We start from the raw sequence: 12,607 nt of genomic DNA, 5'->3' as shown, positions 1-12,607 counted from the left end.
GAGCCCTGGGCTTTCTGATTCTTCGGTTTTGGGCCTTGGGTTCTTCAGCTTCTGAGGTTGCCTTCCAGTTTGTATGAACCTGGGTAATTCTGTCTTCTACTGAAGTCATGGGGAATAGTGGGCCCAGTAAGAGTGGTACACATAAGTTTGCACCTCCAACTGCCTCCTAACCTAAAAATTAATGTCAGTCTCCCACCAGAGCACAGGCCATTGAAGGGGCTGTAAAGATGTTAACATGTGTATCAAGCACAAGCACAGACAAAACCCAGCTGAGCTGCTCCAACGCAGGACAGTGGCTACCTGAGTTGTGGGGAGTGCCTGCAGGGTTCACAGAGGCAGCTTAAAGTAACAGAAGCCTTTATGCTGATTTGGGAATTGGTAACACAGGTGGGTAGTTTACAAAATCCATCGTATATATATTTTGCCAAGAAGGTTTAAAAATAAATAGGCCAAAATCTGTGATTATCTCTAAGGCAAGTCTGTTTTTGAGGCCCCAACCTCCACTGTGTACACACGTTCACTTCCATCCTCTCAATCCTGAGGCATGGTCCTACCTGATAGGTGATCAAAGCAAAGCAAAAAGACCAATTTACCCAAGTGGTGGAGGAGCTGGTTGGGCCTCCCAGCCACAATGCTATGAAACGTTTTCAGAAAATGTTTCATAACCCCAGTACTGGGTTGAGATTTGGGAGACACTGGCTATACCGTCTCCAAGACCTGGTGCAAAGCAGCGTTTCTAGTGTTTATTGAATGTATGGGAAAGGGAGTTATGACTATTAATTATTGCTTTCAGGATCCTTGCAGTTTCCAAAAATAAAACATAAAACGAAAGGCCCCACCTAGGGGGTCCTGGGTCCAGGCACCTAAAAATGGACAGGCAGGAACTTGGGTCCCTCAGTACCAGGTGATTCTGAGATGCAAACCTGGGCCCTTTGGTTTGCCCGTTTCCCTGGTTTAGTTTTTTCTCCTCTCTTAGGTGGAAAAACTTGACATCAACTGGGTTTAACTTCCCAGATTTTGTAGGGTATTTTTAAGGCTGGGGGTGGGGGGTGGGCATCATAATCCTCATGGTTTGCTCTCTAGCTGACAGAGGGGTGGGTTAGATGTCAGCCCTTTGGGGTAGGCCATAAGGAAACCACAAAAGCCAGGTGGAGTGGGCAGGGCTCTGCAACCACTTGAACCCCATACCCATTTAATTTTCTTTTAAGCTGTGTACAGCTGCCCACACCTGAGACTGACCCCATAAACAATGTAACACAGACTTAACTCTGTCCATTTATTGTGGAGGGAAATCAGGGGATGTGGAGCAGAGCAGGAAACTGTCCTCTCCTTGGCTCCTATGGAAGTGAGTGTCAGGACTCAGTGACATGAAGTGGGGCTGAGAAGGCCAGAGGCTGGAACAAGAGATGAGAAGGCAGCAGGAGACCACGATGGGAGTGGGGTGGTGGAGACACTGAGGCAGGGACACCAGGATGCCAAGTCAGGAGACCTGCATCGAAGTTTACCCCTCATCCTTCTTGTTGCAAATCCAGCCTGGCCTGGGTCTTACAGATAGGCACAAAATGGGAGATACAGCCAGAACTAAATGGAGGTGGCAGGTGACCAGACTGAGAGAGAACTGGGAAGATGGGAGGTGATGGAACACTCAGGAAAGGGAGGACAGAAACACTGCCTTTCCATCCAGGTCAGCCTGGGCAGAATCTACATTTGAAATTATTTTCTAGGACGAAGAGCACTGGGTACACTGCTAACTGGTTTCTGGTAAGGAACTGAAACCAAAGCCATTTAGACACAAAGTACTGGGTTGGCCAAAAAGTCCGTTTAGTTTTTTCTGTAAAATAAAAGACATTTTTATTTTCACCAATAACTTTATTGATTTGAATATTTTGAGTATGTTGGCTATCTCCCACTAGTGGCTTCTAGTGGTTAGAGGCCAGGGGTGCTGCTAAACATCTTCCAATGCATAAGACAGCACCAGAGCAAAGAATTATTTGGCCTAAATGTCAATGGTACCAAGAAACTTCACAAACCACTTTTGACATGTTCTATCAGTCACACCACTTTCTCCACATGCTACACAAATCTTTTGTGTTTCAGTTGCATTTTTATCTTTCCTGAAGTAATAAAGCATATTTTCATCCGTTTTCAGTATTAGAATGGCTGTACAAAAATTCACCGATTTTGATTAAAAAAAACAAAAACAAACACACTGCCCTAGCTGGTGTGGCTCAGTGGATTGAGTACTGGCCGGCAAACTGAAAGGTCACCGGTTCAATTCTGATTCCCAGTCAGGGCACATGCCTGGGCTGTGGGCCAGGTTTATCTATGTTTCTCTCCCTCTCTTTCTCCCTCCCTTCCCCTTTCTCTAAAAATAAATAAAAATAAAAATGCACGCTAATATGACAGCTGCCACAATACAATCTAACAAGATTGTTTTGAATGACGTTAAAGACAACTAAGCACTACTACAGCCACTATACAGAAAAAACTAATCAAACATTTGGCCAACCCAACACAAAGGAAAAGAAGGTCTGAGTAAGTTCAGACCAGAGAATGCAGGTGTTCTGAGAGGGCAGTGCGGAATGCTGGTGTTGGGAGATACTGGAACAGACTGCAATCTGGGAAGGGTAAGGGCTCAGGGTCCAGCTCGAGGAAGAACCAAAAGTCCTGAATTGTTGAGAAATAAGTATATGTAGCGCAAGTCAGCAATGGACAAGCCCAGGTTCAAGGGCAAGGCGGCCAGGGGGTCAAGGCCTTCAGACTCCTTCCCAGGATGGAAGTTGGTGAGGGGCAGTGAGAGACTGAGTGCCTGGTAGAGCCGTTGGATCTGGGACTTTAGCAGAGGCAGGCCCAGGGCCCTGTTGAGGGGCTCAGGCTGTGGGCTCTGGAGCTGAGGGCTGGACCAGGAGTTGCAGTAATCATACTGACAGCACTGGGCCTGGTACCAGTACTCTGACAAGTAGGTGTTGTGTTTTTCTTGGCAGTGGTAAGAATTATACTGTCCACAGCCTCGGATGAAGAAGCGAACCTTGGTATCTGGAGAGGAGAGGACAGCTAGTAACCTATTGCTTCCCATAGCCCCCAAACTTGGAACCCCTACCACAAACTCTCCCCATCTTTCATCAGACCCCCCACCAGGAGGGGTCAGAAAATTAGCTTAGCTGTACCGCCCCATCCCACTAACCCCAGACCCTGCCTTCCAGAATCCTCCTATCTCCTTCTTGTGCCCCAGGCCCCAAGCAGCCCTCATCAATAACAGAGGAGAGCAAGCAATGGGCCATCCCACCCATAGCCCCTTCCTGGGTCTTGAACTCACCATAATAGATTGTGATCACCATGCATGGGGATGAGCTACTGATGGTGCACTTCTCTGAGCCTGAAATGCATCCTACAGAAGGGTCTTCTAAGAGGCAGAGATGGCAGGTCCGGACTTCAGGAATAGGAGCTAAGGAAGCAGAAGACAGAAGGGATGGGAGTGCAAGCTCACTCCAAGGTCCTTACCCTGTAGGGAGCCCATGTATCTAGGGTCACAGTCCCACCCCCTTTCTGGACCCCATAACCCCTTCCTTTCTGCCCCAGGCCCGACTTACCCTTTCCCACTGTGAAGCCCACCATGACCAGCACACCTACAAGCATATGGGCCTTCATTATGGAATTCGGAGGAGAGGAGCAGCCCCTGAAGACTGCCCTGAAACTCCACTTTCCCATGACCATGCTCCTTGATCCTGAGCTGCAGGCTGGTTTTGAAAGTCTGAGTAGGAGCTGCCGTAGATTCAGAGCTATATTCCTGCCTGGGACAGGATTTGGGCTGGGTGAGAAAGTTATTAACTTGACAGGAGGAACAGTGTGTCCTCACCCACGAGGTCTGGTTCCTGAATGTGGGAGAAGTGGCCCAGACAGGGGCAATACCTGTTTATCATGCCTCCCAAAGATCTATTCCCACCCTCAAGAGTCCATGAATTAGCTTCTGTCTCTGGCACCATCTGCTGTCCTCCCTACACAACAGTCAATCCCTGCTGTGTTGGAACTCTGGTGCCCATCTTTCTGAAATGAGTGTGCCTCAGCTTCCCCAGCAGGGGGCATACAGGCATCACCCAGCAGCAATTCTGGGTCTTTGTCCTTTTCTCCACCCGTTAGTTATTTTTGAACCACTTTTCCTGTAAAACCAAACCTGATAGTTATGTCCCTTAAGTATAAACAGCCAGCCATATGTGCCCCCCCCCCCCAAAAAAAACAAATATTTCTCTGGTCTTTGAAATTTGATTTTTCTCTCGGTCTTTTCCTTGGGACTTTGCAAACCCCCATATCCAGTCCTAGGAATTTTGCTCTGCTACTAAAAACATCATCTAAATCCATTTGGCACAAATATATGCTGGCTTTCAGCTCAGGGAGGGTAGGCTGGCCCGTGAGAGCCCTTGGCATCCAGCACACTACTACCCTCCCTTTCCCAACCCGAAGCACCAGCAGACCAGCTCATGGCCTTTTCTTCCACTTTATTTCATATTCCCACCACAATAATGACTTTTTTAATTTAAACTAAAAACCATGGAGGGTTCCTGAAAGGGTGGCAGCAAAGGAATAGAGGCATCAAAGACTGAAGCACAAGGGGCTGGGGAATCAGCGGATCGTCTTGACTGGGCTCTTGAAGTTGCTGGCGGCTTGGAGCTGCAGCTGGTAGGCCATCGGATGGATCTTGAAACCGTAGAGCCTGGGCCGGAGCAGAGGTTAGAGAGGCAGCACGGTGAGCCCACGCAGCCCTGCCAGCAGCCTCCATTCCCACCTTCCTACCCTGGCTCCTCCATGGGCCTGCTCAGTGCTTAAGGGCAGTGGTTCCCAACCTCCTCCCCTCAAGAATATTTGGAAATATATCTTAAATATCCATTAAAACTCAAATTCTAGGTTAGGTATTTATAGATGCCCGTATCACTACTTGTTTAAATATAAAACTGAACTTTTCATCCCCACACCAGGATAAAATGATTCTCTAGGAAGCTAAACCACACTTGAACCTTGGCTCTGAGGATTTCCTGGCAAAGGATGAATACCCAAGGTGACAGCAAGAATAGCTGTTGTTTAAATGGTGCTTCAAGTGCCAAACATTATTTTAAATACTTCACATATTTAAAAATACCTTATCAGGCAGGTACTATAATCATCCCTATTTTATGGATAAGGAAACTAAGATGTAGGCAAAGCACTTTCTCAAGCTCCATAGCTTTGGGAGAAGCAGACCTCATGAAAGGACCATTCTCTGTCCTCCCTTCTCCCTAGGGGTCCCAGGCCTTTCCTTTGATCCCTGATGACTCTGTCCTTGCTCCCCACCTGGGCACAAACTGGTTGGCGGGCCGCTTGGGCCGGTACTCTGGGTGCACCATGAACAGCATGTGAGGGAAACCAGTGCCGAAGTAGGCGCCGTCTGTGTGGTGGTGCCTTGATGACTTGGGTGTGTACACGTCCATACACTTGGGGCAGTAGAGCTTCACCATGGCCTCACCTGGGATGTCCGAAAGGCCTGGGAGACAGCCAAACTCAGCATGCCAGGCTCCCCTAACCCTGCCCAAACTCCTTCCCGCACTCAGGCCCCAACTTGCTGAGCTCCAACTCCTTCCCACAGGACCTACCATATGCTGCCCTCCTTCTCTTTCACCAGCACTCACCGATGGGAAGCATTGGCTGGTTCTCACAGTACACACGCGGACAGTAGCCAAAGTCTCCCTGCTGGTATTTTTCCAACTGAGGTAAATAAAATGGAAAGTGTTGGGAGACAGGTGTGAAGAGAAGAGGCAGTTCCTTCCTCTGCCCAACCCATACCAATGTCCCCCATTTCTCCTATCTCTCTCGCCCAGACATTCTCTCAGACTACTCGGCTTCCTTTCCTCCAGTGAGACCACCAGCCCACCAAAGCCATTCACTGTATATTCCCCGAGGAAGAGTTTATCAGCTTCCTGCCCAAGGTCACATCTCCCTCTCTGAAAACACCCCCTGCAGCACAATCCCCAATCAGGACTGGTCTCCTAGGACCTGGTTCTGAGGTTCTCCCCTTTTCAGCTATACTCATTGACAAAGCTAAAACATGTGACTCTTTGTTGCAGAAACCTGTTTCCCTTACTGACTCAGAAGGAGTGAAGTGGAACCAGAGAGGCCTCACCATCTGGGCGATGCCACGATTGGTGAGGATATAGCGGGCGTGGATCAATCCATAAAGCATCTCAGCTGCCTGCTCAATCAGGTCACTCTGGTTGGGGTTGTCTTCCAGCTCTTCATCTGAAACATGGCCCCGGCCCAATGCAACCATTTGTGTTACAACTTTCTTAGGTGCCCTGCCTATCCCCAGGGGCTGCTGGCTATTGTTTGCCCATCACCTGCCTTTGAGCTTCACCCCACCTATCATTTGGGCATCTGACCCAGAAGCCTTGGGCCTCTGACCAACCCAAAACAACTCTACCTTCTCTACACACCTCTCCAGCCTCTGCTCTCTTCTCTCCCTCCCAACGCCTTCCACAACACATAAATGAAATGCAAAGCATCAATGTAGAGGATGGAACTCTAGCCCAGAAAGTGCAAGGCAGGGGAAAGTTTGAAAGTGAGAACCCCTGGGAAAACTGACATTAAAAAATATAATTGAATTACAGAATCAGAGTATGGACACAAGTGTTATAAGTCACTAAATTAGGCAAGAGCCAGGTTGGGAAACAAAATGAAGTAGGGAATTCTAGGTTAAGGAAGTCAGAAACCAAAAGGAAATCTAGAAATTCAAGGAACAGATGAACAGGGATTTGAAGAAAAAATAAAAAAGCATACACACACAAAACAACCCTGAGGGTGCCTCACCGGGCTCCAGGTCCAAGATCATGTCTAGAGCTTGTCGATAGTGAGGCACCTGTTCATTGAGTCCAGTGAGATTGAATTTGTCCTGGATGTAGTCTTCATCCACCTGTCAGGATGTGGAAATGAAGAAGGAACTCGTATCAGAATTCTTGGCTTCGACCTGAGCAAGTTGCTCTAACTGATGCCTTACCCTCAGCACAACTGCTTCTATTCCTCACTCTCAACTCAGCACAAGTACTTGAGTCTCTCTCCCCAGTTCACATGAATTGCCCTCCCATAAAAGCTTTGGGCTTTTTTTTTTTTTTTTTTTTTTTAAATAATGAGCAGGTACAGTAATCCCCTCCTTAGACATTCCTTTCAAGATCCCTATCCCTATTCCTGGCCCCATCTCTAGGAACCACTTTTCTCCTCCACTTAGGGGCAGCTGGCTCTCTTGGGAAAGGTGGAGGCTGAACAGCGTGGGTTCTGAAGGCAGTTACATCCCTCATGTTAACACACAGTTCTGCATGTTACAAAACATTTTAATACACAGTATTTTAATTCTCCTAACAGTTGCTGGAAATACCAATACCACTCTACTAATTAAAAAAACAACAACATAGGTTGAGTTGTCCAACGTTATACTGCTGGAGGGTGGCAGAATTGGGAGTTGGGCCCCAGTCTTGCCACTTCACCAGAAGTAAGTGGTGGGTTACTGAGGGGACTCTTCCTTGATGGGAACAAGTTTCTCTGGAAGCATCCGAGAAAAGTGTGGAAGCTCAATATGTGGGAGAATATCTGGCCAGACTATTTGTGGAGATAAGTAGGGAGATTGAGAACTCACTTCACAGAAGAATTCATTGCCACGGAGCCCACAGAACCAGGATATCCAGGACACTTCCTCTGAGCTGCTCATCTTCACGTCAGCTGGGGAGAGTGTGTAAGTGTAACCCAAGCTCTCCCTCCCTGCCTTCGGTATCCTCCCTCCTACACTTTCTTAAAGGATCCCAGACTCTGGAGCACCTCTCTCCAGCTCCTCTTATTTACATCTCAGCTCCCTTTCTTCAAGATTAAGAATTCTTTGTGGTCTCGCCACTTCCGAGAAACTGACAAGTCTTGACCCACCAGCCCTATCCACATCCCTGACGCTCCGGAAGGCCAGCCCTGGCTCGGCTCCCGCCACCCGCAGGTCTCTGCATGTCCCGGCGCCTTTCCCTAGGGTTTCGAAGTTTATCCTTTACAACCAAGAGCTGGGTCCTTCCTTTTTTCATTGCCTGGGGGTGGCCCGGAGGTTCCTTTCGCGGGGATCCCCACATCCCGTGTCCACCCCTCAGACCACCGTTTCCTTCCTCCCTCGGTGCCGGACCCGATCATTCCTTTCCCCACCCGCACATCGAGGCGCGGAGACACCCATGTGCCGCGCCCAGACACAGGGCACTCGGCGCGGTGACAACTTCAGACTTACCGTCTGGACGCGGGCAGGGACCAGGGTGGGGGAGAGGAGTTGCTACTTCCAAGGAAAAGCAGCTACGGCTAAAGCGCAGGCCGCGAACCGGATCGCGGCTGGCGAAGTTGGGGGTGAGTAGAAAAGGGAGGGTGGGAAGAAGGCAACGCGCAAGCGCCAAGGGTCAGGCACCACCGCGGTGAACGCCGGGAGATGGAGTTCCTGATAGGGAGAAACTGGCGAAACTAGGGGAAGGCAAACTACGAATTCCAGGGTTACCCGGGCACGACCCTGGTGTCGCGAGGACCCTGAGGAAGACGCTGTGGGAGGGACGCCACCGGAAGCGGAAGCCCAGTATCGGGTCCTGGGCCGGGGAGAATGGGAAACAGGTGTGTGATCTCGGGACCCGGGTCTTCGAGAGGAGTTGGGGTAAGGGTCAAGGCTGGCTGGATCGTTTCTTGCCGCTCCCCTCACACAGCTAGGCTCCGGCCGTGGTGCGCCCCTACCTAGGGGACTGACCTCACACCCAGGCAACCCACCGGGTCTTGTTGTCTCTTCAACCCCTTGTTCGAGTCAGGCCGGCCACAGGAGACTCCGACGGGGCCCAAGTTTCACCCCGGGGTCAGGCCTCCTGAGGCGGAAGGTGAGGCCGGGCTCTGTGCCGAGGAACCTGGGTAGGATGTGCTGGGCTGAGCTGAGCGGTGTGAGAACCGGGGCGGCCCAGTGGGCTAACCTGAGATGTTGCCAGCCACTGTGCTGCTCGTCCCCCTGCACTTCTCCATTTCTTCTTCAGGCTTGAATCGGGTCTTCTGCTACGGGCGCTAAGTGTGACCTTCGAACTCTGGTTGGAGTAATAGTGAGGGGCGGCGTGACGTTATTTAATTTCACAGCTCTAGGCGTTCCATAGGTTTCTCTCCGTCGACCCAGGGTCTTTCTTAATCTAGCTCCAGAAAATGAGCCCAGAGCGTGGGGCCACGATCAGGAAGGCGAAGGGCATCGAGGGGCGTAATGTAAAAGCAGGACCCCAACTGACACCCTCTTCTGTCCTCGCGCTACCGAGGCACGTGGCGCTTTGCACAAATACTATTGGAAAGGTTCAGGGCTGGGAAACAACCAGGTGCTTTCTATAGGCCTGTGCCCTCAAGTTATATTTGTTTGTTTTTTCCAGCCATGCATGCACCTTTGAGTAATTTGGCTATTTGATTAGTGGACTCCTTTGCTTACAGTAGCGCCATTTTGCAGTACTGAAGCTACAAGGCTACGCGGACTGCAGCCTCTCTCCAAGTTGGCTTCCTGCGTCTGAAGAAGTGTTTATAGTGTTTTTGTTTGAGAAGATGACACCCGAAATAGGATCAAGGAAGATTTAAAGGCAAGGCTGATTGCTTTTCATAATCGTATGTCTTACAGAGTGTTAGTTTCGGAGAAAGTCTAGTACTACTTTTACTTTTTTTTAGAGTGAATTTTTATGAGTTTATTTGAAGCAAATTGACAACATATGATAGCAAGATCTCAAATGCTCCGAGGCTATTACTATTTATTGTTGATTAGGTCGGGAATAGAGGCACAAAGCAGAACGTCTGGTCAACTCCTTCATAGACTCTTTGTTAACTTTTACTAAAGGGCGTGGTCTTTTATTATGGGGTTCCCTGTTTTTCCACGTGATCTATTGTCCTTAGGTCCTGTAAGGTCACTTTTGGGGTAGGAGGGGTTTTTTTTTTTACTCTAAGGCTACTTTCCTTCATCTCTGCAGGTCTCTGGAGGTGGCTCTGGTTACTGCAGGGCCACCAGGGTGTTGGCTCACTGGCCTCATCTTCCCCTTGCCTTGTCTCATTTTCTCAGCTCCCCGAAAGCCATGTCCAGGTTCTCCATCATCACCTTCACCCCAGCCACTGACCCCAGTGACCTCTGGAAAGATGGGCAGCAGCAAACACAGCCTGAAGAACTAGAGCCTACCCTAGATGGGGCTGCAGCCCGGGCTTTCTATGAGGCCTTGATTGGAGATGAGAGTAGCGCCCCTGAACCTCAGAGATCGCAACCTGATCCTGCCAGTGAGAGAAAGAGGAAGAAGAGAAGAATGATGAGAGAGGCTGCAACAGGAGCATCAGGAGGACGTGGACAAAGGAGATCCCTTGAGGCTGAGGACAAGATGACTCATTGGATATTGAGGGCAGCCCAGGAGGGGAACTTGCCAGAACTAAGAAGGCTTTTGGATCCCCATGAGGCAGGGGGAGCTGGGGGGAATATCAATGCTCGTGATGCCTTCTGGTGGACCCCCCTAATGTGTGCTGCCCGAGCAGGCCAGGGAGCGGCTGTGCGCTATCTCCTGGGCCAGGGTGCTGCCTGGGTTGGGGTCTGCGAGCTGGGAGGCAGGGATGCTGCTCAGCTGGCCGAAGAAGCTGGCTTCCCTGAGGTGGCCCGCATGATCAGAGAGAGCCATGGAGAGAGGAGTCCAGAGAACCGGTGAGGGGAAGCCTTTGCCCATGCCCATCATTCAGTGTGTTCTGCCCTTCCTAACCACCTCACACCAGCAAAGAGCTGAAGGGTTCTCTTCCTCATTTCAGTGTAGGTTAATAAGGCAGTGTACTGGAGTAGTTATGAACCTAAGCTCTGTGGGTCTAAATGCTAACTCCACTTGGGCAAACAATCTAATGTCTACATACCTCAGTTTTCTTATTTGAGAAATGCTAATAAGCATCATAGGATTGTTAGGATTAAGTGAATTAGTATGTCAAGTGCTAGAACAGTGTTTGCCACATAGTAAGCACTATATGAATATTAGCTATAGCCATTGTTCCTCCTTTGCCCAACAGCCTCATGAGGCTTGGTTACTATCTCTTCTCCCAACTCTTACCCTCTCATTGGTCCTTCATTGCTAAGTGGGGAGGAAGGCAAATTGTCCTTTAGCAGAAAGAATGGAAGAACCCCATCCCACCCTGCCACCTCCAACCTACCTCAACCCTTGCCCTGCCTTCAATCCTTTCTTTTCTTCCTCTGCAGGTTCCAATCCCCCTCCCCCAAGTACTGTGAGACCTGTGGTGCCCACTTCCAAGACTCTAACCACCGCACATCTACTGCTCACCTGCTGTCACTGTCCCGGGATCTTCGGACTCCCAATCTGCACCTTGGGGTGCCCATCTCCAGCCCAGGCTTCAAGCTGCTGCTGAGGGGAGGCTGGGAGCCTGGAATGGGGCTGGGACCCTGGGGCAAGGGCCGTGTCAACCCCATCCCTACCATTCTTAAGAGAGACCAGGAAGGATTAGGGTACAGATCAGCTCCCCAACCCAGAGTCACACACTTCATGGCTCAGGATACCCGGGCAGTGGCTGGGAGGGAGAGAGCCCCACAGGTAACTACACTGAACAGGAGGGAGGAGAGAAGGCGGAAGGAGAAGGACAAGGCTTGGGAGAGGGATCTGAGGATGTACATGAATCTATAGAGTTCTGACCTTGGCAAGGTCTGGCCCTGGTCCGCTGCTGATCTGAGCTGGGCACTTTGGCTTCTACTTCTATGGTCTGCCCAGGTCCCAGACACTCAGGATTTTGGTTAGGACCCCCTACCTTTAGGAGTGGAGCTGACAGTTGAGAAATAAATCAACCTCACTTTTTTGTGTTTTACTCACTTTTCTGGAAGCTGCTGTGGAGAAGCCAAACAAGTCTGGGGGCCACATGCAAGTCCCACCTGAGCCAGAAAGGGCAGCCCCTCCAGGTGGCATGATGGGGTCACCTCTCTGCCAGTCTGCTTCACTGCTAGGTCCTAGCCCCTGCCTAGAGCACCCCACCTATTCTCTCACCCCCCCAAACAGGAACTGCCCAGCTGTAAGTTACTTCCCCAAGGGAATGGCCCCCTGGCCACTTCAGCCAATTAAAAGTTGTATGCTATGTGCTAAGAACAGAACTAAGACATTCCCAACCTTCAAGTTGCTCTCAGCTGCAGGGGGAAGCAAGGCAGGCTCACAGGGGTGATGAGAATGGGTACGGTCTTTTAAGAAGAGGCCAATGTGGGAAGGCCTAAGATTATCCAGCCTATATTCTGTTAGCTGAACTGGCACCCAAACTCTGGCCTCCCAAATCTAAACTTGAAGCCAAAGTTCTTGTATTTTACTACCTGAAAACTGAAGGCAGACAGCACATCCTATTCGTCTACACTTGTTTTTCCCACATGTCCCCTCTCTCCCTTGTGCTGCTCATATCAGGTGCCAGGCAAATGAAGAGTTCACTGTTGACAAACCCAGGAACTAAAATCTACAGGGAACAGCTTCCTAAGTCCCAAGTCTCATAGGTCTGTTTTCTGGAAAAGCCTTTCATAAAGTCATGGACACGAAGACGAGTGGCGGCGGTGCGGGGGATAAGAGAACCC

The 12,607-nt window shown here is 50.0% G+C and overlaps 3 protein-coding genes across 14 annotated transcripts; 1 reads left to right on the top strand and 2 right to left on the bottom strand.

The window, feature by feature from the left end:
* Positions 1-2,573: 2,573 nt before the first annotated feature.
* On the bottom strand, positions 2,574-4,403 carry LY6G5B (lymphocyte antigen 6 family member G5B). The gene is made up of 3 exons (XM_090282105.1): positions 3,591-4,403; positions 3,317-3,445; positions 2,574-3,036 (listed from the first exon to the last, which is right to left on the bottom strand). Exons 1-3 carry the CDS (start codon positions 3,712-3,714, stop codon positions 2,636-2,638), a joined length of 654 nt encoding a protein of 217 aa, XP_090138231.1. The 5' UTR covers positions 3,715-4,403; the 3' UTR covers positions 2,574-2,635.
* A 73-nt stretch (positions 4,404-4,476) lies between these two features.
* Positions 4,477-8,417, bottom strand: CSNK2B (casein kinase 2 beta). The gene is made up of 7 exons (XM_090282106.1): positions 8,273-8,417; positions 7,652-7,734; positions 6,832-6,934; positions 6,149-6,264; positions 5,658-5,733; positions 5,323-5,512; positions 4,477-4,708 (listed from the first exon to the last, which is right to left on the bottom strand). The coding sequence occupies exons 2-7, from the start codon at positions 7,721-7,723 to the stop codon at positions 4,618-4,620; spliced, it is 648 nt and encodes a 215-aa protein (XP_090138232.1). The 5' UTR covers positions 7,724-7,734; positions 8,273-8,417; the 3' UTR covers positions 4,477-4,617.
* Positions 8,418-8,503: 86 nt separating this feature from the next.
* Positions 8,504-11,865, top strand: GPANK1 (G-patch domain and ankyrin repeats 1). 12 transcript variants are annotated; one of them, XM_090282103.1, is made up of 4 exons: positions 8,504-8,640; positions 9,494-9,619; positions 10,089-10,711; positions 11,249-11,865. In XM_090282103.1, the coding sequence occupies exons 3-4, from the start codon at positions 10,104-10,106 to the stop codon at positions 11,685-11,687; spliced, it is 1,047 nt and encodes a 348-aa protein (XP_090138229.1). In that variant the 5' UTR covers positions 8,504-8,640; positions 9,494-9,619; positions 10,089-10,103; the 3' UTR covers positions 11,688-11,865. The 12 variants fall into 12 exon arrangements, with proteins under 12 accessions (XP_090138229.1, XP_090138227.1, XP_090138224.1 ...); XM_090282101.1 differs by having other exon boundaries at positions 9,478-9,619; XM_090282098.1 differs by having other exon boundaries at positions 9,420-9,619.
* Positions 11,866-12,607: the final 742 nt, after the last annotated feature.

Source organism: Furipterus horrens, unplaced genomic scaffold (assembly GCF_987537825.1).
Source record: "Furipterus horrens unplaced genomic scaffold, mFurHor1.1.pri manual_scaffold_6, whole genome shotgun sequence".
NCBI classification, from domain to species: domain Eukaryota; kingdom Metazoa; phylum Chordata; class Mammalia; order Chiroptera; family Furipteridae; genus Furipterus; species Furipterus horrens.
This window is presented reverse-complemented; position numbering and strand designations above follow the sequence as displayed.

What these genes read in the sequence shown, in the direction of transcription:
- GPANK1 (XM_090282092.1), top strand. An exon ending in GAGAGGAGTCCAGAGAACCG is followed by an intron (nt 10,712 to 11,248) that starts GTGAGGGGAAGC and finishes CTTCCTCTGCAG; the next exon opens with GTTCCAATCCCCCTCCCCCA.
- LY6G5B (XM_090282105.1), bottom strand. Translation starts at nt 3,714, where the DNA reads ATGGTCATGGGAAAGTGGAGTTTCAGGGCAGTCTTCAGGGGCTGCTCC. An exon ending in GGGCTTCACAGTGGGAAAGG is followed by an intron (nt 3,446 to 3,590) that starts GTAAGTCGGGCC and finishes CTGCTTCCTTAG; the next exon opens with CTCCTATTCCTGAAGTCCGG. An exon ending in GGTGATCACAATCTATTATG is followed by an intron (nt 3,037 to 3,316) that starts GTGAGTTCAAGA and finishes TCTCCTCTCCAG; the next exon opens with ATACCAAGGTTCGCTTCTTC.
- CSNK2B (XM_090282106.1), bottom strand. Translation starts at nt 7,723, where the DNA reads ATGAGCAGCTCAGAGGAAGTGTCCTGGATATCCTGGTTCTGTGGGCTC. An exon ending in GCAATGAATTCTTCTGTGAA is followed by an intron (nt 6,935 to 7,651) that starts GTGAGTTCTCAA and finishes ACATCCTGACAG; the next exon opens with GTGGATGAAGACTACATCCA. An exon ending in CCAGCCAATGCTTCCCATCG is followed by an intron (nt 5,513 to 5,657) that starts GTGAGTGCTGGT and finishes GCTGTCTCCCAG; the next exon opens with GCCTTTCGGACATCCCAGGT.